The sequence below is a fragment of the Bicyclus anynana genome, chromosome Z, assembly GCF_947172395.1.
Source record: "Bicyclus anynana chromosome Z, ilBicAnyn1.1, whole genome shotgun sequence".
Lineage (NCBI taxonomy): Eukaryota > Metazoa > Arthropoda > Insecta > Lepidoptera > Nymphalidae > Bicyclus > Bicyclus anynana.
The window spans coordinates 12,386,240-12,413,616 of NC_069110.1; the positions used below are offsets into that span (position 1 = coordinate 12,386,240).

The window sequence follows — 27,377 nt, forward strand, 5'->3', positions numbered from 1 at the left end:
AAATTATTTAAATCATATACTAAGGTTTACGTCATTATGTACTCAACTTAACTTAAATCCTTATCAAAATAAAGGTTGTTAATTAGTCGTATAGTTTCGGAAATAATATTAATTTCTAAAAGACGCAAAAATGAAGCTATAAGACGCCCCGCGGTTTCACCTGTTCCCGATAGAACACGGAGCAAAAAAATTGCCTGTGACATTTGCAAATAACTTAGCTTTTTATCGGTGAAAGATTTTTCAAAATCGGTTCTGAAGTGTGTGAATAGGCGTTGAAAGTTTACATCGATTTTCACGCGGACGAAGTCGCGGGCGTCCGCTAGTCCTTAATAAATGACAGATGAGGGTATATATTTGATGTCGGTTCTCGTACTTACTTGTCGACATATAATTGGATGTGTGGCATACAGCTCTACCGTTCCCCGTGACGGAGACGTGCAGGCGTAAACCAGGTCTATCAGATTATTACAGTTGACGTGTTTTATCACGTTATCTCTCAATAATCTGATTGGTAGGTAGGAATATTCCTGCGTGTTTACGCTCTTGCCTTCATTACACTGGGAAAAATCCCCGGTGATTAATGTACGTGTAAAATTCCGTTAATTAAACCGGCAGGTGACGGAACAGTTTTTATTTAATATTGTTTTATACACTTTTTATGTTTTTATTCCACTTCTTAAATACATACTTTTGACTTCTTAAATAATTCTTTTATTACTGCATTCCGAAACTATAAGTTACCATGATCTAAGTCTAAGTAGAATTAAATATATCAAGATTTCTTAAATATCAAACTCTTAATGGTAAAAATTGTAATAGTTCTTCATTTTGTTTTTGAAAACATAAAAATAAATTTTTGTATCTAAATTGTGTGTTATTTTAACGATGAGATTATTAAGTTGAAGGTGTTGCGATAAATCACTTTACTAAAAAAGTCTGTTTGTAAAAAAATATTGAATTTGTGTTTTCAAGATTCGTAAGCCTCTTAGCGGTCATGGCGCGGAAAAAGCTTTTCACACTGAAGCCCTCTATAGCTAAATTAAATGGAGAAATTTTATACCTTAATAGAAATTCTTTTTTATTGGGATAAACATTTGAGCTCTGACAACAAGAAAATATTATATTATCAACTACGAGAACGGCGTAAACTTTTATTATAGGTATAAGCCATCGTTAGCTATTCATTAAATAGACATATTGGCTGTCGCGGATTTTTTTATACATCTATAACATACCACCATGCATAATTTTGTTGTAATATTTTGAAGGAATATGCAGCCTTTACGATGAAAGCTCCCAAGCAGCTTGATTTATTCCGAAAATTCCAATAGTTATCCTATTTCAACCGATTTAATCAAGCTTGCCGAATTATATTATAAAACATCATCCTCATGGATAGTGATCAATTAATCACTGATCGATAAAATGTTATTAAATTGAAAACAGCATGAAAATCATTAGTTTTCGAGAACCGACAGAAAGACAAATGTGGCAAAGGACTATGTTTTATAATATAAAGCTATAGATAATTAATTAGAACAATAATACAATAAAATCTACGAGTATCTTATTATTATGCAAAACAATTCTTCTAAAGTTAATGTTTTTTATCAACTACTAGACAAAGCTTCTGATTAGATTGTAAGTAACTTGAATGTTCGTAATATTTTACACAACTACACATAAGAAATATTGTTTTAAAAAAAGTTACATACACATGTGCGTGCAAGAGAAAATAAACGGCTTGTACACGCAACATTTCCGCTGCATGTGTCGCCAATAGTTTTGTGCTGTGTATTTGTGTCTAAATAAATAAATAAATGTCAAACGTTATGCTACGTAAAACTATTTTTTAACTGACATAAAAAAGGTGGAGGTGTTTGTTACATCATAACTTCGTAATTTCTTAACTAATTTTGGAAATTCTTTTTTTTTCTGAAAGAATATACTTCCAGATTGATCCTGTTTAATTTTCATGAAAATCGGTTCAGTAGTTTTGTGTTAAAATTAAAATAATGAAATTGCCCGTACTGTGGCGCTTTCGTTTACAATGCTAGGACACATAAAAACAGAAAAATAAAATTATTTTAACAAAAATATTTAACCGTCTTCAAAATCACAACAATAAACTAATGAGTGATAAATAATATTGTATGTGCTATCTTCTGATTACTTTGGAGTGATGCATTAACTCAAGCCGTTTGAATCATAAAGTTTAAAGATTTTCAGACGGTTCTTTACCGTGGTTCTTTGAGAGACGGCTTTAATTAATACGCCACTGGCTTGGCACCGTCTTGAAAGTGATCAGAAGGTAGAACATACGATGTTATTCTTCAGTTTTTGTGATTTTAAAGTCGGTTGTTTTTTTTTTTGTTAAAAAGATTTTATTAGTTATCTTTCTCACCTTGTATCTGCCCATATGTCACAAAGCAAGTCTCCACGACGGTGTTCAAAGCACATGAGACGCTTCTAGAACCCTAGGTTCATCTTTGTGAGAATGAGCTGTGTCAGATAACTCTGGTCTTACCCTAACACGTTAGATCGTGATCATGCACTTATGACAGAGGGGTAACGTCTAGTGAGGCAAGTTCCATGGTAATTGGTAATTGGTGAGATGCATAGGTATATAAATGGTCTTCAATTAGGTACGGTAGGATTAACCTTCAGTTTTTTATAACGGATCGGACCAGTAGTTCCTGAGATCAGCGCGATCAAACGAACAAACAAACTTTTCAGCTTTATAATATTAGTATAGATGGATAGGGTTGATAAAAAGGTTGATTATTCTGGTGTTTTATCATCACTGTTTACAACTTATTTTAAAGTCCCACTTCAAGGCCTGCCCCTCAGCTAAGTGGCACGTCGATTCTCTTTCTACGGTCGCTAACGCTTCGAAAACTGAAAAATGCATGGGAATGACATTTGCTATCGACAGGTCAAGTGATCAGTTTAAGTTATGAAGGCTTTCACACTTGGATTTTTGTTAAAGTGCTCGATAATAAATACTTGAGTTAAAAGTTGAGTTGAGCATAGTTTAAAGGCTAAAAAATTTAAAATTGTGAATATTTTCATTAGTCCCTTATTTTTAGTCTTGCTAGAACAACAATAGCAACTGCGGGCGGTGCCAGTTTTTTAATTGGACGCCACGGCGCCGGTCAACGTGCAAGCGGGTTTATGTGCCTGTGAAAACTGAAGCTGCACTAAATTGTAAAAATTGATTGCGTTGTCATTCACGCCTGAAGCACAGTATACATTCTAAAGGTTATATAGGTTATTCGTTTATTTTTTTGAACGAAGTTCTTCTATGCGGGTTATGGACTGAGAGCCTGCGTCGCCAGATATTTTATGAAAATTGTAAGTTTATTTTTTATTCTTTACAAGTTAGCCCTTTACTACATTCTCACCTGATGCTAAGTGATAATGCTATCTAAGATGGAAGCGTTCTAACTTGTTAGGAGAAGGATGAAAATCCACACTCCTTTCGATTTCACTAAATTGTAAAAATTTATTGCGATGTCATTCACGCCTAAAGGTTACATAGGTTATTCATTTTTTTTGGAACGAAATCCTTCTTAAGGTTATATAGGTTATGCTTTTATATTTTGGAACGAAGTTCTTCTATGCGGGTTATGGACTGAGAGCCTGCGTAGACAGACATTTTATGAAAACTGAAAGTTTTTTTTATTCTTTACAAGTTAGCCCTTTACTACATTCTCACCTGATGCTAAGTGATAATGCTATCTAAGATTGAAGCGTTCTAACTTGTTAGGAGAAGGATGAAAATCCACACTTCTTTTGGTTTCACTAAATTGTAAAAATTTATTGCGATGTCATTCACGCCTAAAGGTTACATAGGTTATTCATTTTTTATTGGAACGAAGTCCTTCTATGCGGCTTATGGACTGAGAGCCTGCGATAGCCAGACCTACTAAAAAATACTTTCAGTTTTCATGTTATGAAAACTGAAAGTATTTTTTTTTTTATTCTTCACAAGTAAACCCTTTACTTCATCTTAATAGAATTTCTTTTTTATTGCGACATACATTTGCGCTCTGACAACATGCATTATTTTGTTTTTTTTTTTTTTATTCTTTACAAGTTAGCCCTTGACTTCAGTCTCACCTGATGGTAAATGATAATGCAATCTAAGATGGAAGCGGTCTCACTTGTTAAGAGAAGGATGAAAGATCCACAGTCCTTTCGGTTTCTGCACTGCATCTTACCGGAACGCTAAATCGTTTGGCGATACAGATTCAAAATTTAAACTATCGTTAGTATTAATCATGTTAATCCAAAATACATTTTGTACTTGGACAGTTTAGGGTTTTGGACTTTTTGACATTGTGTAGGTTGCTTGGCATAGGTAAATAACTTATGACAGTTGTGGGAATCGAACCCACAGTCGTGGATGCAGGAAGCAGGGTCACTACTCACTTCGCCTTAATGGCATAATTATTTGCGAAGTTGATGCAAATAGGACGTACCCAGAAAAGGTACCACATGTAATAATTAAAATAACCACAGAACAGAAAACGCTAAAAGCTAACGCTTTTATAACTATTTAGTGTTTTTATTAATTGATTATGAAACACGGCTAAAACTCACGTGATATTAGGTCGGAGTATGCCCGACTAGTTTTGAACCCATACGGGGCCCTTAGTCATGAGCTGGTTCTTGCATTGAATTGCATCAACCCCTCTCCGCGCGCGCAATGCGAGCAGCAGCGTGTCGCGCAGCCGTTTCGCAGTTTGGATCGTGCCGCGATGCAAGAACCAGCTCATGACTAAGGGACCCGTATGGGTTCGAAACTAATTGGGCATACTCCGACCTAATATCAAGTGAGTTTTAGCCGTGTTTCATAATCAATTAATATGAATAACACTCACGATAGTTTAAATTCTTAAATATTTAGTGTTTTGTTCACAAATATTCTATGCGGGGAAAAAATATGTTCAACACGTAACATATACGAGTAGAATCAATATTTTATGGAGATAGGGCACTAGCGCATCAAAACTGAGGCAAACAAATGTGTATAGGTAATTTTCTTAATTTTATTTAGTGGCTTATTAGACCACGAACGTTATTTAAACAAATAATATCTAAATATTGTCTACAATATCGAGTTGTGTGTTCAGGACTAAAAAAACTATAAATATATAATGTAAGTAAACACACAGTTGTGTATGTGTGCGCTCATTGGAGTAGCTAAATTCAGATCACTTTTTGCGGTGATTTTGTAGACACGTAACATATCTATATTATAAAATATTGTTGAGCAGAATGTTAAAACACTCTGATAAATGTAAAATTTCCCGTTGAACATTGAACAAGCACAGAAATTACGTATGAATATGCTCCAGTCGAAATATCACAAAGTGAACATAAAGGCAATATCCCAGGGCAAAAAGTTTTATAAGTCTCGTGCACTCGCGAGCTCATCTTTTACAAAGGATACTCGTCCCTGTCCTCAGGGCTTATATCTTACAGTTGTTGAACTTCATTTATGCTACCGCTAATATTGTATACTAGCAGATGCCCTGCGGTTTCGCCCGCGTTAAACTCGATCCCCTGGGAATAACTCAAAGCCTCACTAGCTCAACGGTAAGAGCGGTTGGATTCATCACAGAGAGGTGGTGGTTCAATCCTCATCCCGTTGGTCTATTGTCGTACCCACTCCTAGCACAGTCTTTCCCGACTAGTTGAAGGGGAATGGGAATATTGGTCACATTATAAAGAATATGGCAAATATTCTTTTAGAAAAAATAAAAAAATACGGGGATCTAATATAGCCTATGCCACTACAAATAACGTGGCTTTATATTGGTAAAAAATGCAATATAGGTTCAGTAAGTCCAGACATAAGAGCCGTGATAGCCCAGTGGATATGACCTTTGCCTCCGATTTCGGAAGGTGTGGGCTCGAATCCGGGGCATGCACCTCCAACTTTTCAGTTGTGTGCATTTTTAAAAAATTAAATATCACGTGTCTCAAGCGGTGAAGGAAAACATCGTGAGAATACCTGCATACCACCAGAGAATTTTCTAAATCCGCATTGGGCCAGCGTGGTGGACTATTGGCCTAACCCCTCTCATTCTGAGAGGAGACTTGAGCTCAGCAGTGAGCCGAATATTGGTTGATAATGATGAAGTCCATACATTACCCTCTACATCCTAACAAACTTTACCGATAAATTGTATAGATTATATTTTAATGTTTGAGCATTTGTATAATGTACTCTTAGAAGTTTTGATTGATCTTAAAAATAATATTAAAAATTTAACTGTATGCATATTAAAAAGAATAAATCGGGTGATATTGTATATCAAACTAGCTGATGCTGCGCAGTTTCACCCGCGTGGTTCCAGTTTCCGTAGGAATACGGGGATAATTAATCCTTCCTCGATAAATGGGCTATCTAACACTGAAAGAATTTTTCAAATCGGACCAGTAGTTCCTGAGATTAGCGCGTTCAATCAAACAAACAAACAAACTCCTCAGCTTTATATATTAGTATAGATGCCTACGGTTAATTGTGGAGATAACCACATTTTGGTATTGCATTAAATTTAAGCAGCGAATACCTCGCAAACTGTTAATAAAAAATAATCATTTGTTTTCAATTACTTATCTGTGCTGCGGTTTGTGGCTGTGACTCACAAAGGCGTATTATTACATTAATTACCGACATTTACTTTCAGTATTATTCTGCTATAAACATTTGCTATTTATTTAATAATTAGCGGACGCCCGAGGCTTCGTCCGCGTGGAAATCGGTATAAGCTTTAAACACCTATTTCACCCTCCGATTTATAATTTCGCATGTATTATATATTATGTAATAGTAGTCGACTAAATAAATTAAAAACTGTAACTTTTTTACAAAAAATAACTTGAAAACTGAAGGACTTTCCATGCAAACTATCAACCCTTGTTTTACCACTTCTGATTTAATTTTCGCGACAAAATGTATCCTATAACCTACCTTTTATGTATTATGGTCTACAGTTGTGGCAAGTTTCATTTAAATTCATTCAGTGGTTTCAGCATGATGCCCGGTCAACAAAAATAGAGTCAGACAGACAGACAAAAATAAAAAAATATATTTTTGGCTTCAATATAGATTTACAGAATTTGATGTTACTGTTTTATTGCAAGTATATTTGGAACTGTTGATATTCTAAAATGTCAGAGATATTCGTATTCCCTTCACGGTAAAACTTATTTATTGTTTTAAATAAGTTCGACTGGTATTTTTAAAGTTATAATACATAGCAATAACCTTATTGTTGAAAGTTTTACTATAGATTTAGTTAAACGTCTGATTTTACTACCTGAAATATACGTGGATCGTATATTACATATTCGATTTTTGATTGTTAATGCTTTGAAACTTATTTCATTGTAGGTTATATTCACTCTTATTTATTAAATAATTTTTTAGCTTATAAAAGGTAAAGCCTTATAAAATATAAAAGGTTTTATTATTGTTATATTATTAGGTTTATAGTAATATATCGATTATCGAGCATTCGTGGGTGTAACTTCTATATTCTCCTTTGAGAGGGCTTGAATTCTGTAGAGATTCTAGAGAGATTAATCAGACTGATGATAAGGATGATGACTGAATGTGCAGCCTGTAATTATCAGTAACACCATTTGCACGGCTGTTCTCTATCCCGAAGGCAGTTGAGACTGTTTTGATAGCATCTATCACTTTGCTTCATCCATTAGAGCGTGTAGTGTCTACACACCGTTTAGTGACTGGAGAATGAAGTGTTACGTGCTAGAACATTGTGGTTTCGAGTAGGTACTTCCATCCATGCAAATAATTTGGCACGCATACTCAATGGGATGATTAATTGAGGTTTCTGTGCACGCCTTGTCTGTAATAGTATAGCGCGATAATCGTTGCTCGTACGTGGATTCGTGTCATGCAAGTCACTGATTCAAACGTAGAAATAGGGACCTTTGGTTCTAAATAATAGATTAGATGACTATGTTTCTTATTGTATATACGAGTTCTGCTTCGCCTTGCGGTGTTACCCGCGAAACATAAATATGTGCAATTTTATGTGCAATATGTGCAATTCCAAATTTTAGCTAATTCGGTTCTGTAGTCACGACGTAAAAAGGTACAAACATTCGCACTATCATAACCGTCGCAAATCTCGCAAATACCATGGATTTTTCGGGATAAAAATAGCCTATGTATAATTGAGCGTATAATCAGATAGATTATAGCCTCGATAAACGTTTTAAATTGAAACCAAATCGATTCAGTAGTTGCCGTGTTGAGTAAGAACTAGCGGGCACCCGCTACTTAGATTCAGAAAAAGTACTAAGTAGCCTATACGTTGCTCCATAGTCTCCTCTATTTTCCAGTGAAAGTCCCATTAAAATTGTATCAACCGTTCCAGAGATTGTCCCGGACAAACAGAAAGTCAGACGGACAAAATTTTAAAAAAACGTTGATTATGTTATATTACCGTGTAACTTTTGAAATCACAGACTCTTCAATTGCATTAGCAGTATAGCAATTTTGTAGAAGCGATTGAAGTTGTTAATATTTTTGTACGAGAAAGTTTAACGTTTTCGTAAGGTGTTATAAAGTTCGCTTGGTCAGCTACTTTATTATAAAATTTATTCTGAACTTGAGATTATTTTAGTAGCCGGTTGCAACTTCGTCAGCGAAAAAATCGGTGCAAAGTTTTATTGTAGAGGAATCCGTCAGTGATCAGTCGCTCGGGTTTAAACTGATTTTTTGATAGAAGAGTAAATTTTAGATTCAAGGTCACTCCATTAAGCTCCTCTTCGGGTTATGATCACACATTGATTATTACTGTCCTTCACACAACTCTTCCGCGGATCGCTGTAGCTTTTTGCTCTTACCAGACATACAAAAGATTTTTTAGAACATAGAATGGGTATATTAAGTTTTCCTTAAAAGATAGATGTACCTTTAATGCGAATATCCTACCGTGTAGTCTTACACCTTGAAGAGAATTCTTGACTTTTCTTGACATTTGCAAAAATTATGTTCATATTTTACCAGATTAACACAATACCTTGAGAAATTATACTAAGTATAGTTAAACGCTCCTCATAAAAACACTGTATATTGGTGAAAACCGCATGAAAATCCGTTCAGTACTATTACAGATAGACAGACAGAAGCGCGGAGATCCGTGTCGTTTAATATGTATGTATATGTATAGATAATTAAGTCTATCGTCCTATAAACAAGTTGTTACTTGAGTTTTTTAAGGTAAAATGTTTGTGGTGACCATAAAGGTGGTGACATTAACAATAGCAGTTTATGAAAAGAACCCTTTAATATTTAAAAGCATAAAGTTAAAATCAACCAGCGCAACCATTTATTTAACTCCCCTTGTCGACTGAATACTCTTGTACACGCATTGAATAGTGGAACTCCACGAATTTTGGAAATATTATTAAATGAAGTTTGTCTGTGAGAATTTCACGTTCATTTTATATTTCAATAATGAAAAACCCTTTTATTCGATCACAACTGAAGCGTTTTTCATTATTTACTTTTGCAACGTCATATTTTCGTGGATTTGTATTGTTTCATTGAAAAACACAGAACAAAATGCTTAAATAAAAATATCCAAGTTCGTGTCGGGCCATGCGCGGGTTCTGTAGTTTTACGTCACCGTCACCAATGCCTACTTAGGATAGTGGTCTTTGGTTGGTCGACTACAACTATTTCAATTTTAATCACTACTTAGCTGTGGTACTTTTCATTTCATTACTTGAACTACTAATAATTTTTCACTTATCTAGCTGACAGCTGCGTTTAGCTGGCAGAGGAAGGGGAAACTTGACCTTAACAAAAAAATAATTAAAACCCTGATAGGAACCCTGAAACGGATCCCTAAATCAAAAGATAACATACGTACAATTTTTTATAGACCTATCTAAATATATCTCACACTATGAGATTAAAATATTATCTCTCTATTTATTCTTTTTATTATTATTATTATTATTTACAAGTTAGCCCTTGACTACAATCGCACCTGTATTTATTTATTTATTCTATTTATAAAAAAAAATATCACCACTAGACGACTGTGTCGGCGTTTACATTTTTCTAGAACTACTTCTTTTCTTAGAGCTAAACCGCGGACCGACAGACGGACATGGCAAAACTATGAGGGTATCTTGTTGACTACGTGTGATGTTTTGTCCGCTGGTTCACTATGACTAATTCTGGCCTCGTTCGTTGTCCGTCTTTTATACGGTGACACAAACAGTGTTTGACAATACGGCGGCCATATTTGAATTCTATTATCTCTTTGGCTCGGACTGCATTCATAGACTCTTTGTTTACTTATTAATCTATAACTGCATTCTACAGTTTGTATATTACACTACGGAACCCTAAAAAGCGAATACCACGCGGACTAAGTTGCGAAAGTTATGAAACATTTATTTTGAATCATAAACATAAACTAAAATGTGCATTCAACAAAAACTCAGCATATTATTGTACGCATAGTATTGACCTTGTAATTTTTAATCAGCCATGTGGTACAAGTAAAGAGCAGTTTCTTTGAAGCATTCTTTTATCATTTAGACTTCCATTTAATGCTTAGTTGTGATTTTTTTGTTTGGGAACAGTGTTGCATAATACTAAAAACAAATGTATATTTTTATGCTAACTTATGGGAAATGTTTGTTTATGAAAATTACACTGCGCAACAAGTCTGTATGCTTATTTATTTAAACAATTGCTCTCAAACTAAGATCATTTTATTTTGTACCCATGATTCATATTTTCTTGGTATTTTTTTTCTGTATCGACATATTCGCAGGGATAAATTTATAACTTACGAGTATCTGAATGTATCTCATGATCTGATTCAAAGTACTGCGAATCCAAACACGTAGTGCTCAGTTTTTTATGTTCTGTGAGAGAGATAACTCTTGATTGAACTTTTACTAATTTAGTTCACCGTGTATTATCTTCGGTACTGTGGCTATACAATTTTTGGTATTTTTTTTATTAGTCTATAAATGTTTTAATTGGTTCTTAACGCCAGTCACACACTGCCAAGTATACGTCAAGTCTGGAGCATCTCTAAATAAGCTACAATCATAGTTCTATATTTTATATTTTCACATTCATATACCGAAATGATACTTGACCGTGTGTTGCTGGCATAACGCTCTTAACTTGAACACGGTACGTAAAACACCGACCTCCATATTCATAATCATGGATTAACATTTAAACCTCAATTTTCTTCAAAGTAAAGTGGACCTAATCACTACTGTTTAAAGTTCACATTACTTTGCGAAAACTTGATGTGTTTTATCCTAATCCATGTTTATAAATATGGCCACGATAGTTTGGCATGACTGTTATGAATTTGACACTATTTCTGTGAACACATTGGCCGTGTCACGTAAATTACTATGCATGTTTTCATAGTTGCACGTCTGATTACTCCGCTTATATCATATCATACTATTAGCTCATACGTATCAACGGCGAAGAGTCCATAAAGGCTGATTCCCGCCGGGTTACCATTTAAAAATCCATTATTGTAATGAATACGAGTAGGTATGAATGTATGAGAAACCGCAGTTTGTATCAAGCGGCATGAATTTCCTTTTCTTCGGGACGGCTTACCTTCGTCAAAATTCCATCCTTCGCCACCTGTACGTATGAATATTATTCATATTCAGTATGCTAATATTCGTAGATCAGTTATTAGATAGATATACTTATATTAAGGTGCAACTAACTCTTAATGCTTAATTAACTTAACTGACTTTGTGGTAAATGGTTATTTTTTATATGATTATTATATTTTAGTGTTATTTCTCTAGTGAATAGAAATATTTGAATTTAATGTTTGTACATGAATGCAATTGACTAAAAAAGAGCATGAAAAGCATGTTTTACCAGTAGTTTTTATTTGAATTTTGTTTCTACAGCGTCGATGAAAAGTGTGACTTATGCAGGTTTCTATTTTCCTCTTTACTTTAAAAGTCAGCATAATTATTAATTTCAGTTACAATGTATGTATCTATACTAATAATATAAAGAGGTAAAGGTCATCTCTGGACCTACACAACCGATTATGAAAATTATTTTCAATAGAAGGCTACGTTATTTGTGAATGTCATAGGTTATATTTTATCCGTGGCTTCCTAAAGGAATGGGAACTACGCGAAACCACAGGGTGTGGGCCAGTTTGATAATATAATAGTCCTTAAAACGTGTGATCACCACCAAGGACTAATTTTTTTTATAATGAGTATCTATTTTTATAAATCTAATAAAGACTAAAATATCTTGTACTAAAATATTGTAATTAGTAAAGTTATGAACAATTTTAATGAGACGTTCGGCCGACTGTAAAAGCTACACGCTCATAAAATTTAATGTTTATAATAATATTTCTTTGCTAATTATTATCAAATAATAAAGCAATTATATTGTACAAATTGCAATATAGAAAATTATACTAATTTGAAATTAGTTTTAATGTCATTCCAAAATGAGTATTTATAAATACGAATATAGTAATAATAACGAATATAATAATATAGAAAAACCAATCCTCTATTTATTCTTCATCATCAGTAACAAAATAAAGTCATATGCCCTACTATCTTGCGTTATTATTTTAAGTAAATGCATAGAATGTTTTCCCTTTTGTCATTTGTTTTAATGTCATTATTAGTGCTGCTTTTGTTTGCATTTTAAACGTAGAATGAGTTTGTTTTTCAGCAATCTGTAGTATCAGTCGTATTATTATTATCTTATCTAAATGACTACAACTTTGTAACATAATTTGGAATTTGTAAATAGCATTAATACTTGCAATAGATAGATATGTATATACCAATATAGATTAAGTGATATATCCTGAATGAACACTTTGCCGTTAAAATCATAAACATGCTGTGAACAAACTATTCAGCTTTGCTACAAAATATTTACCCAATTATATAGTTCTACGCTATTGACGTGAATACGTCATTCAATTCGCTTTCATAGTGAGAGGTACTCGTAATTCTGAAAACAGATGGCAACAAAATCGGGGGAATTCAGTCTCGTTGCCAGTTACATATCTACCATTTAGATTTTAAATTTAATTACACCACTACGCTACTTGATTGGAGTGTTAGAGCTAGAGCCTGTAGAGGCCGTACCTTCGGTTTTTTATAGAAGGTGAAAATACACATGGCTTTGTGAGATTGTTTTTGTAATAAAGAAGTGTTTTATCATTAAAGTATAGTATAACTATTTCCTCCAGGATTATATAAAAATCACCTCGGTCGCGACACTTAATTTTAGGACAAACCTAACTCCGACAAAGAATTGCTACGAAGCTAAGTGTCTGACGACTAAGGATCTCATATCTTATATCATCACGATATAATTTTAAAAAGACTTTTCAGAGTAGAACTAAGTAATGGACATTATTCCTTGCCATTGCCTAAAGCTACTATAGTCCAAAGGCCTTCACCGAGTCTGGCAGCCAAGTGAAGCCGCTTCGGTGTGCCTAGCAGACTTATCCGATTGTTTGACAACTATCTGTCAAATCGCGCCTTTCGATACCGCCTAGATGACACTCTCTCGTCACCCAGGCCGATCCGAGCTGCAGTTCCTCAGGACTCCGTGCTCTTCCCGCTTCTATATTCACTCTTTACGAGTTATATACCCACTAACTGTCCAGATGTACACGTCGCGCAGTTTGCGAACGTCACAGCACTGTTTCTCACTCACCCTTACCGGAGTCTTAAACACCTTTCTAGATTGGCCCTCTGAACCGAGGTCAGAGTCGCAGAGGAGACATCCTTAGAAAGTCGTTTTACTCATAATCTTTCTGTTTATGCTTCTGCTTTTGGGCCCCATCAGTTGGATGATTCTGCACTCGCCCATACCCACCGGTGATGTCTCTGAGGTCCCATTAAGGAACCTATGGCACTTAGGTACACAATCAGAAAAATAATGTATGATCCTTACTTTATAGATGCCTTAAGTAAGAGGTCTGATGAATTTTTAGCTCTTATAAAATTATGAAAGTCTGGCCAACGCGGGCACTTAGACCATTAAAAAAACGTTACATTAAGTTAAATGCGGATATGGTAGCACTGCCTTTAGTGAAGACACCAGACAAATAAAATCTATATTTGACAAATAAGTTCATTCAGGACATGTGACTTTGCAATAACGTTTGGCTTTAACTAGAGCAAAGTATGAAGATTATAAGATGACTTGTATCTAACACCAAAATTGCTTTACAGAAGTGCGACAGGAGGCAGTCCAGCAGGCGCTCGCTGAAATGCAGAACAGACCAAAACCATCGCTCCCAATGCCATCGAAACGAACATCAATGATGGCGAAGAGTCCTGACAGAGAAAGACACGATCTTTGTACGTATTATTGTAACAGTTCATGAGCAAATACATATGTACATTGTGCAATGTTCATATATGTGACCTGACGGGTAGCAGTGACTGTGATTGTACCATTATTTTGTGGTGGAGGAAACACCTCGCAAGTCCCAGAACTTGTGACCTTGAGAGTAGTTTTAAGGGATCCCTTCCGACTAGCCAACACTCACCTTCCAACAATTTATGATAAACAATAATTGCAACACATAATATTATGAATAATTACAACACTTTTGTGTTGCAACACAAATTTGTACAAACTTATTGCACGAAATCACAAACGCGACTGGCAGCGTAACGGCGTCTACGCTGCCTAACAAAAAACTGAACCCAAGTCATCAAATACCCTCTTATTTATACCAACACTGATACCTCCCCTCTACAATAACCTAAATAATGAATGTTAATACCACCTGTAATCGAGGAACTTTTAACATACACGCACATCGACTTGAGTCATCACTACAGACCAAGGTCTCATACGAGAAAAGATTTCTAGTTTAGACCCGCCTGCTGCCCTGAAGCTGTTTCATGGGTATTGAACAAGTATTGACTATAATATTTAGTCGGTCCAAAAACAAATTCCGGTGTCGAAATCTCGCTGAATTAGCTGTCTAGACGGTCTAGACGAATTTATACAACATGAAAATAGCTAGTAAGGTTGGCCGCACACACAATAATATTGCCAATAAAGTAAAATAAATGATTGTAAGTAGTAGCCCCTAAATAATTGACACTAATGACAGCTAGAAGAAACTGATGGCAGCCCCGACGGTTATTACCTTAATTCGTGAATTATATTATTTTATCCTGTCCAATTATCTTGTAATAGGTGGTGGTAGTTTATAAAAAAAAAATGATTTTGCATTTTATTGTAATTATACATAAGTCAGTAACTCTTACAGATTAGATAGTTGGCTACCACCATAAATTGCATTGTACTTGAAACCTGATGTTAACATCAGGTGAGATGGCAGTCAAGCGTTTACTTGTTGAATAAAAACAGGAATTGTACGCGGTTAGCTACCTGGATCTAATATGGAATTGGATGTATATTTTATAGTAATTTATCGAAATGACTCGCGATTTCTACTATTATCTGGAAGCACGGCAGTGCCAACCCAAGTCGAGCAAAAATCAAAAAAAGCGGCACGGCCATACCTATTTATGTTTGTTATAAATAAAAACATAAAACATTTTTAATATTGATACGTTAGGTTATCTAATTACATATGAGATCTTGTTAGGTTATCTAAGTAATAACTTGAGACAGAAGATCTCTTAATTACGGACTGAATGAAGTAACCGATTTGGTATTACATGGATCTCACAACTTTTTACGCTAGAACAATTGAGTTGCGAGAAGAAATTTAAAAATGTTGTTTTTGATGGCATTATATACCTTTTAGTGGAACTGACAAAGTTGTACTGTCTTAACCCTTATGAATGGTTTAGCAAATTAGTTTTGAAATTAATAAGCGATCACGACGCAATACACTGAATTCTATTTATTTCCAGTTTTCTAGAAGTGTCTCGTTGGTCTAGTACTTAGCCTTGAGGTTACATTTTTGACACGAGATTTAACTGATAAAATTTCTTAGTAAATTTCTTCATTTCGCTGTTCTATCAGTAGTCTGAACCACTAATATAACGCCAAAATGTCTTAGTGTAGGTACATACGCGCGTGTGCGCTTACAGCTTGTTAAACATCGCGTTACGAGCTGCATTGATAATTTTGCTCAAATGACTATGTTGGTTGATTGGAAATGTCCATATCATCATCACCATCTTCATTATTACGCGTATTTCGTATTTCGCTCACTTTGGAGCACGAGTCTCCTCTCAGGATGAGAGGGGTTAGGCTAATTACTCACGATGTGTTTCCTTCACGATTTGAAGGAAGTCATGTTTAATTTCTCAAAAGTGTCCATAACCAGGACGAAATCCTTCGAACACATCTAGGTCAATCCAGGCTCTACGTTTTATCTTATCTTCAACATAATGTATATTATATGTATATCGTTTATGGCAAGTCTGATATTGCCCCCTACTATGTTTCTACTATATATATTTTTTTGTATTAGCGTCAAGTTCAGACGAAGATTCGTGTGCTGGAGACTCGGAGCTGCCGCCACCGCCCGAGTTGGGCTCTCCTCCCGCCCGCCGTCCCGCCGCCCCGCACCCCCGCGCCCATCCGCACCCTCTACCGCAGCTTCACTACCCGAGGGAGAAGAAACATGCACCCAGGGAAAAGACAGAGATTGACCTTTCTGAAATAATACATTTACCTACATGTAAGTATACATTATTTCTAATTGCCTCGGTTAGCTATCTGGCTATGGTTATTGGTATTATTAAGATTTCTATTCTTCCAAGTGATTCTCAGTAGCCAGTTCCGGTTAATAATAACCGCAACTAACGGCTTAAAGTGCTTTCCAAGGCATGGGTGTAACACCACCACCTCGACGGCCTCCGTGGCACAGTGGCTGGGCCAATAAAGGTTTTCTTAATTGGGTCAGGTCTGGCTGGTGGGAGGCTTCGGACGTTGCTAGTTACCACCCTACCGCCAAGCGATGTAGCGTTCCGGTACGATGTCGTGTAGAAACCGAAAGGGGTGTGGATTTTCATCCAAGTTAGCCTGCTTCCATCTTAGATTGCATCATCACTTACCATCAGGTGAGATTGTAATCAAGGACTAACTTGTAAAGAATAAAAAAAAGCTACCCAACTTCGGACTGCTACTGAGAATTACTTGGAAAACAGCAGATAGTGTTCGATATAGAGATTATCATTATCACCCTATACCGTCCAACTTGCATAGCAGCAGTTTGGTACATCTAACGTCCATATACCCTCTTATACAAGAAGTGAGGTCCGCTCCCTTCAGAATGAAGAAATACATTCTACAAATATACATAAGTGCAACCGCTAAACCCATTATGTAATAGTAGAATGTATTTCAATATTCGTCCAAATATAATTTGTCTAAAAATGCAGACCATTCAATACCTCGGGATACTTGCAAAATAGTTGAATTTAATGCACAGAAATGTTTATACGACTTTAAAATCAAATTAATAAATGTAATTCTATCTATTTCTGTCTTAAAATTTAAGAAAGGAATTCACCAATGAAACATATGTGCAGGTTAACTGCCATAATCTAAATTGTGAATTAGACTCTCGGATTACTAATCCAGGATCCAGGATATAATGCAGGATCAGGTTATTCTGATCTGGATGTGTACTACGTTTCGAATTACTAAAGTGACAAATCAATTAGTCGATTCTGTATATTGCGCTGCCACAATAGTTAGGACTATATTACTTCAGTAGCATGTTATATTGTTAGCCCAGGATCTATGCAATTGATTACTATCAAGTTAATTTTCTCTGAGTAGCTTCATCTTAATGAGACGATTAACTTTTTGTCATCCAACATTCTTGATTCTGGTAGCTAACTGGGTTACCAGGTAATAAAAATTTCTGAGTGTCGGAACGAGATAATGTACCACGTAATTTGTAGGATATTGTGACTGTTAGGTTGTAGGTATAACTATTAATTAAGCAACAGTAAAAGACACAGCTGTATTGTGCTTAATTAATAGTAATGCAACTTAATAGCCATACAGGTTGCGTTGACCTTGACCTTTCGCATTTATAAGAGTATATTTAGATCAAAGAGAAAGAAAGGAGCGCTAATAACATCTTAGATTGTACGGTGTTAAATTACTTCATTCATATATTTGTTGAAACACGTCAGCTCACTATAGAAGCAATATCCAGCAAAATAATATAAGAAGTAATTAATTCAAGTGCTTCACAGTAAATTAAGTAATTGAAGTTTCTGTTAGATATTTTCCAAAGGGGGTAGTTCAGCAAATCATATCTTTGAACAGCGCACTGCTGTAAGTAAATAAGCTTCTTATAAAATAAAAAGGGACGTTCTGCAAATCTTTGTGCTGGACTACAAAGCTTCCTTCACCTAGGAGAGTTTAATTAACTCGCAAAGAAAGCAAGATCTAACTTTAATGGCTAGCGGCGAACTTAGTGATTGTTCCTTCTAAACCAATTAAGGTGCTTGGATTTCTTTACTTTACTTTAAAATTTTATTGCTTTAGTAACACCAACTATTAAAAGCATATCCTTTAGTTTAACTTATTATTCATTTAATAAAGAGATATTTCAGCAGTTTTTAGTATCTGCCGCTCTGCCTCATAGTGGCGTGCACAAGGTTATTAACTAGGGTATGCACTGTACGTAAAAATTGTATAAAATGATAAATCCTTTTTCTAATATAGATTTATTATGAGTCCTCAAGGCAGGCAAAGTCATCTATGAAGTGCGCACCACTGCTGGTTCGTCTACTGCATTGAGGTCCAGGGTCCGAGTCCCGGGTCAGGTCAAGAAAAAAATACGTTATTAGTACTTTTCTAACTAGAAAAACCTTAATAGCAGCCTGGAGTTGGGAAGTTGGCGGTGTTAATACACCTCTGTGCCTCAGAGAGCACGTAAAGCCTGTGCCTGACCTCTCTTGGTCTCACCGGTCGTGTCAGTCTGCCTTTCCATCGGACTATGAGAGTGAGGGAATAGAGAGTGCACTTGTGCTTGCGCACATACTCATCATATCAGCCGATGGAAGTCCACTGCAGGACATAGGCCTTTTGTAGGGACTTCCAAACATCACGATACTGAGCCACCTGCACCCAGCGAATCCCTGCGACTTGCTTGATGTCGTCAGTCCACCTCGACCAACACTGCGCTTTCTAGTGCGAGGTCGCCATTCCAGCTGTTTGGGATCCCAAGGTCCATCGGCTCTTCGAACTATGTGCCCCGCCCATTGCCACTTGAGCTTCGCAACTTGAGCTATGTCAGTGACTTTGGATCTTCTGCGGATCTCCTCATTTCTACTGATACTCCAACAAGCTATATTAAGCTTGTTCCATCACCCGCTGTGTGACTCTAAGCTTTCTTAAGAGACCCATAGTTAGCGACCAAGTCTCGGAACCATAGGTCATCAACATGCACTGTTCGAAGACTTTTGGAGTTCTGTCTGTTTCTTTTTTTGGACTTCTGTCTGAAGAATTTCGGAAGAAAAGATAGCGCACACACTGTTGCACTATAATATCTCATGTGTATGGTTAATCTTAACATAAAATTGTCAAAAAAATCGGTCGGGAGCATATTTATAATTCAGGAGTAAATCATAAGTTTCTAAGTTCATAATTCAGCTTCAAACGAGTTGTTAACAAGGTGTCTGTATTTTAGCTTTGCTTTAACAGCAGCTTATCACACTTCCTCCCTGTGACGTTATCGAAAGTTTAATGTAGGTCTTGTCTCGTCTAAACATTAGGACGTTTTATGACCTAGTTTTTAGTAACGCTTACTGATTCTATCTACCAAATATCAATATTCTTGGCTAGTTTATATAAAGCATGTTTATTTATAAACGTAACTAAGACTACAGTAACTAAACCTGATTGATGCGAGCTCTGTTTATTATTTAACGTAAGGGATCTAGTTTTGGTTCCTAACTTGTAGTATACAGCTACAATATGTACGAAAATGAGAAGTAACGAAGTATTATGCTGGTCAATACATGATTATTTTTGATTCTCTCATTTATTTATTTGTCTTTCAAAAAATATAATGCATAACACTATGTTATTGAAGAAGAAAAGTTGAAGTGGCAATGGGCGGGCACATAGTTCGAAAAGCCGACGGACGTTTGGGTCCCATGGTGTTGGACTGGCGACCCCTCACTAAAAAGTGCAGTGTTGGTTGATCCCCCACCATGTGGACTGAAGGCACACGAGTCGCAGGGACAGAGAGACAGAGAGAGTAGCTGTATGCAGGCGCCTTAGGATCGTGATGATTGGAAATCCCTACAAAATTGTTACGTCCTGCAGTATACGCCTACGCCCATCGGCTAATATCATGATGATGATGATTAAATTTTATGAAACAAACGTTAGTATTATTGTTATTATATTTTTATGTTGGTTCTTTAAAACGTATCTATTCGTTAACTGCTTTAAAAATTTCAATTATGGAAATACGAGTTAAATTGAATGTACAGGAAATGATCTTTGTAAACAGTTGTCCGCACTTGAACAAATAGTTTGCCAATTGATTTGCGTCAACTACTACTTTTAAAACAACTAAATTTTAAAATATTCTCAATTCCACCCATTAGAAATAAGAGCCTACCATATGGGATCTCTCATAATTTATTCTTTAGTAATTTTTTTTAGATAATACTCGAACAAATATTATATAGGTTCTTCCTTTCAATTTAACCGTAAAAAATACACCCATTATTAATGAAAACGGACAGTCTTCTTAATTAGATTTAGATTACACGGAGCGAGTGAAAGAACAATCAGCAAAGGCTAATTAAAAGCTTTATTGGATATCGGCTTCTTAGTGATGTACACGATATTGATGTTTCGCAAGTCACATGTTTACGACTAAAAGATCAATCTATTAATTAGTATATTGACGCGTTTATATTAACGATTGAAGAAATATAATCTCCTTTGTTGTTTTCATGGGCTTGAGTGTTTTGTGTCTCTTTAGTGGGTTTAAAAGAATTTAGACCTAATCATTTTCCACTAACCTGTTTTTCAAATTGTCCACAAAGTTTTAATCTGCTAGGCATTTGAAGCGGTTCTGCAATTCTTTCTGTTCTGCGGTTCTCTCGGGATTTTGAATATGGGTACAAGTAGAACCCAGCATTACTTGACTGACTTCGGCAGTCGGTGCCATACTTTTAACTTTTTGTACTCAAACTGCGTGCGTTATATGTGGCCAGATCTAGTCGTCCGGGTTGGCAGCGGTTTGTTATGCCATTAATGAGAGGAACTCAGTATGTAAACTGGGCTGAGCTACTGGTAGGTTTCATCATACGTATCTGACATTGCTAGGGCTTTGTACGTTTTTAGGATTTAGAATGTCACCCGAATTCGTCTGATTATTTTATCTTCAAGACAAGAATGAATAAGCATTTTATAGGCAAGCGCGTTTCAGCTTCTGTCATATCAATTCTTGCCATCAAGTGAGATCGTGGTAAAGCGCGAGCCTTTTATGAGCATATATGTGTAACTAGAAGTGCAGACTCCATCGTTTAATCGCATAGTTTCCGTTTTCGTGGGAATACGGGGATAAATATAGGTTATACTCGGCGAAGCATTTCGATAGTGCTTGTCAACTAAGCCTAATTGAAATAAATGAATATTGACTATTGACTGAAGTAATCTTTAGCTTTAGCTTTCCAATGGTGTCATCGGTCGAGTAGTTAACAAATAATCAAATAGTCAAATCTTACCTCTTAATTAGTTTAGCTTGATAGTCCAGTGAATATGAAGGGAACTTGATAGCCCAGTGGATATGACCTCTGCCTCCAATTCCGGAGGGTGTGGGTTCGAATCCGACCCGGGGCATGCACCTCCAACTTTTCAGTTGTGTGCATTTTAAGAAATTAAATATCACGTGTCTCAAACGGTGAAGGAAAACATCGTGAGGAAACCTGCACGCCAGGGAATTTCTTAATTCTCTGCGTGTGTGAAGTCTGCCAATCCGCACTGGGCCAGCGTGGTGGACTATGGGCCTAACCCCTCTCATACTGCGAGGAGACTCGAGCTCAGCAGTGAGCCGTATATGGGTTGATAACGACGAATTATTTTAGCAAAATACGAAACGCCTTTCAACAGGTTGTACAATCAGTCAGGATGAGCACTAATTGAAGAATAAATATTGTCATTAGATATTCAGCCTGACGTAACACACACGACGTCGGGGGCCCGCCGCGGCGGCGCTCACATCGCAGACCGCGTGCAATGCTACGCGCAACCTGAGGACACTGGCACCGGCACTGGCAGATGGAAGGTCAACCGCAACACTCTTATACACGCAATGCTCTTTACACCTACTACCCTTACTAGCCGTGAGCGAGAGAGAGAGCCGTGATAGCCTAGTGTAGGTAGGTAGAGGTCATAATCACCTCTACCTCCGATTCCGGAGGGTGTGTGTTCGAATCTGGTCCGGGCATGCACCTCCAAGTTTTCACTTGTGTGCATTTTAAGAAATTAAATATCACGTTTCTCAAACGGTGAAGGAAAAACATCGTGAGGAAACCTGCATACCAGAGAATTTTCTTAATTCTCTGCGTGTTTGAAGTCTGCCAATCCGCATTGGGCCAGCGTGGTGGACTATTGGCCTTCCCCTTCGCATTCTGAGAAGAGACTTGAGCTCAGCAGTGTGCCGAATATGGGTTGATAATGATGATGACCCTTACTAGCACCTTAAACCCTTTACACACCTTATACCCTTTACACCATTAATATCCTGTGGTCCATAGGACACTCGACTTTTTGTTTGTGTGCTTTTATTTAATTAGCATGTAAATTGCAGGTGTCGGCCAAAATACAACAACTCCTTAACACGCTCAAGCGGCCTAAACGCAGGCCGTTGCCAGAATTCTACGAAGACGATGACATAGAGTTGGAGATTGCGGCGAATCCAAAAGATCCAAACGCGCCGAAACCAGAAGGCGGCACCATGACTCCAGCCGTCGGCGAACAGCTTGTAGTACCGGCTGGATTACCGAGGAACCTGGAAGCAGCTCTCCAGAGATACGGAACAGCGTCTTTTAAAGCTAATGTCGCCACGGTACTCGATCCAAACGGGAAACTCAGTAATTCACTCACATTTGGTAAGTAAACGACTTCAAAATTTTTCTTCAATTATTAACCGACTTCCAAAACAGAAGAGTTTCGACGCGTATGTTTTCTTAATGTTTGTTACCTCGTAATTTAGGTACTAACCAATTATGAAAATTCGTTTTTTTTTTGAAAGCGTTGTCCCAATTCATTTTCATGAAAATCGGTTTTGTAAGTTTGTGTTAGAATCAAAATAACTGAAATACATCTTTGAAGTCGGTTTAATTTTTATGTTCGTACCAACTCCTAGCAGAGTCTTTTATATTTTTTTTATTTTGACAAGCATATCTATACATAACCCCGGAAATAAAAGAAAATACATTAAGCACTGCTCGACTGTACCATTTATTAATTAGTAAAATATAGTGAACAACAGATTACCTGAAAGAACAGATGACAATAGATAACATGACATCTGCATCTACAAGGGTAACAGGTTGAATAAACAATATCTACAGACAATAGACCTTATCACAGGTTGCCACTGTACCATAGACGTGTATTTTTTCTATAATCGAACAGTAACTAAAGCAAAAAGATTAGTACAATTTACAAGTAAATGGAATAAATTACCTGGAATATGTGCAGAATAACAGCCATTGATGTGGTTTAGTCTAGGTAATAAACTTTGAACTTTAAACGGACTAACCTTTAGGTTGAAATCGTTTCACGAAAAGCCATTTCAGGCTCTCTCAATACTCGGTAGCAGCAGTTTGGTTGATCGTTGAATATGATTAAAGGAGAAGTACGAAATTGGGAAAATCTTCAGAACAATACAGAAATGAAAAACATACTATAAATCTTGTATTTTGTACTAAGTTACACCATTTGAATTGGCCAACAGGGAAAATAAGCTGATATAATTAATTAACAGCTTTTCAAACGGGTATTTCACTAATTGACATTGCTTGTCAGCTTTTGCAGTCTTTGAAAATGCGCGCTATCAATACGTCAATAAAGCAGATCCAATGAAGTTGCGCAAATACACCCTTGGAAAATAATTTAGCTGATTCAGCCAACGTAGATTTTTCTGAAAATTGGCCTCATGAGATTTTCTTATATACGGTCAATTTTCAGCTTTGTATCGTTTGAATTTTTTGGGCCCGAGTTTGTATGAAAACTGGGTTTCCTTTTTTTTTAAAAAGTTATAATATTCATACATTTTCTTAATCGTTATACGAAATTCACAAATTTTCGTCGTAAATCCCTTACATGTATGTCGTTTAACTTTGTCGGAACTCTCGATGCTGTTCAACTTTATCTTCATTAACTAATTCACGTAACTTTATCGTCGAACGTTGGCGGATCGTCACGTAAATTGCGATTAGTTTCTAACTTATAAAACTTCGCATGTGATTTAAAAATAGGTAAAATAAGGTAAAGGTAAAATAAGTCTTTTTTTAAAATAAAAGTTGATTAAACTAATTAAATATTTTAAAACATAGATAAAAATCTGAGTTTCAATTTTAAAATTTTTAGACGACATTTTTTCGTTGACAATATTTTGCGGTTTACGCCTATTTCCATCTAATTAGTTTTCGAAATTAATTTAGAGTATGAGTATGTAGCTAGTGCCAGATTGTGATCGAGAATTATAATGTTTGAGTATACTATAGTACGAAACAGAAGTATACTCGTACCTACATAATTAGTTATTTTGGTATACATTATGTAACAATTAATAATTACCTTAACTGTACGACACAGTTGATCAGTATATACGTTTGCAACATTAATTGTAACGCCTCTGTATCCACGGGTTCGTGGAAAGCCGTATACGCGCGAAAAGTGTGCGGAGGCAGTAATAATAATCAATAATCGCTTTCCGGCACGGCAATTGTAAATATTTGTTTTTCCACAGGGAAGCTACTGAGCCGGTCGCTGAAAATAGCGCACGCAGTATTAAATAGAACGTTCACATCGAAAAGCAGTAGCGGCGGCCCACTTACGGGGGACAATTCAATTAAGCCCGGCGACAGGGTGGCGTTAGTGTATCCCAACAATGACCCAATCAATTTCATGTGCGCCTTTTACGGCTGTCTGCAAGCGGGCATCGTTCCCGTGCCTATAGAAGTGCCATTGACGAGACGCGACGCGGGACTCCAACAAGTCGGCTTCCTGCTCGGCTCCTGTGGGATCCAGTACGCTCTCACTTCTGATGCCTGCTTGAAAGGTCAGTACCATGTTCGGCACTTTGTATGACGAACTAGCAGACGCCTGCAGTTTTATCCGCGTTGTTTCCTGTCCTGTGAAAATGCGGGAATTAAGTATGACCTATGACACTCACAAATAACGTAGTTAAGTTGACCTATGACACTCACAAGTAACTATTGGTAAAAGAATTTTCAAAATCCATTTAGTAGATCCAAAACTTACATCTTTATAATATTAGTATAGATGATCAAGGGTTATACATTACAATGGATCATTTAATCATAGCATACCATCAAAAGATCTAAAATAATGTGTTCACATAAAATACGGACTCTAAAACCTGAAGTACTGGGTAACAGGCAGGACCCATAGTATTTTAGGTCGAGTCAAATGATATATTGATGATTGAGCGGGACCTTCTAATACAGGTGTGGATACAGGTAAGATAAGACTTAATAGTGGATCCCAGCCCAATCAGTTATGTAAACTTGGTAAAACAATAAATATTCATTTCATTTCATATCATGTTGGCTATTTGACGATATTCGGGTGTTATACAGTGTTTCAGGACAACACCCACATATCTCTAATAACTGACACAGCATGGGGTATTCATTAAGTATATTAATCGAGTATGAAAGCAACAATGTTTACGTTTATGGTATGAAAACTCGGAGTCGTTATATTATGCAACTAAGGTATTATAAATAAAATTATATTATATACTAGCGGATTCCCGCGTCTTAGCTCGCTCTTAGACCTCCTTAATCCGGCCTTGTTGCAAAATACGTTCTTAGCGGAATTCTACGAACAATAAACTACGAGATTTCGTGATGAGTGACCTTTCGAATTATATATTAAGATTTGTAGATTCGGTTATTCTTTCCCACTTTCACTCTCCACAACTTTTAAACGTCCTAAAAGATTTTAATCCATCCTTTAATACAAAAAAAGTAAATTGAAATCGCTTCATCCGTTCGGCCGCTATGGTGCCACAGACAGACTGACAGACAAACAGACACGTCAAACTTGAAACACCCCTCTTTATCGTTTAAAAACTAGGAGCTGTCATAACACTACTGCGTTTGTGACGTATTAATATGCCCATAACGCCATAGAATGTTTTGAAACTAAAGTAAATTCATTAATAGCTAATGTTATCCTATAACATTTCTTTATTATCAAGTAACTATGCTAGCAGCGTTTATTGTCCCATTCTCGTTGGAATATATTACTCGCTGATAATGTAATTATCAAGAATTTTAAAATTTTATGTAGTTATTTAGCCGTGAAAGCGTAACAAAATAAACGAACTCACTTACATGTTTAATATTTTAAAAACGTAATTTTGATACAGGTTTACCAAAAACATCATCCGGTGATGTGGTATCTTTTCGGGGCTGGCCATCATTGCAGTGGGTGTCTACGGAGAAGCTTCCCAGACCGCCTCGGGACTGGATCCCACCGCCGCGACCTTCAGAAGATTGTCCAGCGCACATTGAACATACGTCCGCTGCAGATGGATCGGCTATGGGCGTCATTGTTACGAGGTAAGTTCCACATTGTTACTTTACTCGTTGATCTACTACTCCACTTCGAGCTAACGACTGGATAGGATCGGTATAAATTATAAAGGTAAGGCTTCTTTCTAGAATTACTCAGCAGTGACTACAACAAGCGAGTCGCAGGGATTCGCTAGATGCAAGCGGCTCAGGATCGTGATGTTTGGAAGTCCCTAAACATGTCCATCGACTGATATGATGATGATGAATAAGTAAAATGTGTGCCGGCGAAGAAAACTGAGGTCGAGAAAATGAATCTGAATGAAGGGATGACGGATTGAGTCTACTAGCGTAGCCAAAATTGAATACTTGACGTCCTTGAATTCGTGAATATAATCTTTATTTGTTTATATAAGCTAAATATTATAGTCGGACATGGAAACCCTTTCTTTTTGGAAGTTAGTTTAAACGTTGGTAGATACAAACAGTTGTAGCATCGTTGAAAACGTTTTCCGATATGCATAAATTATGTAATAACTATCGATAAGCAGAAAGCTTTT

At 36.4% G+C, this 27,377-nt stretch overlaps 1 protein-coding gene across 6 annotated transcripts in view; it reads left to right on the forward strand.

Annotated features, from left to right (window-relative positions):
- LOC112049111 (disco-interacting protein 2) overlaps window positions 1-27,377 on the forward strand; it is a 121,471-nt gene that overhangs the window by 71,651 nt on the left and 22,443 nt on the right. For all 6 annotated transcript variants that reach the window (XM_052890891.1, XM_052890886.1, XM_052890887.1 and 3 more), the window contains 6 exons: window positions 14,293-14,421; window positions 16,527-16,736; window positions 22,207-22,328; window positions 22,854-23,154; window positions 25,023-25,334; window positions 26,673-26,865. In XM_052890891.1, the coding sequence (XP_052746851.1) occupies window positions 14,293-14,421; window positions 16,527-16,736; window positions 22,207-22,328; window positions 22,854-23,154; window positions 25,023-25,334; window positions 26,673-26,865 (1,267 nt within the window). The remainder of the gene's footprint in view (window positions 1-14,292; window positions 14,422-16,526; window positions 16,737-22,206; window positions 22,329-22,853; window positions 23,155-25,022; window positions 25,335-26,672; window positions 26,866-27,377) is intronic.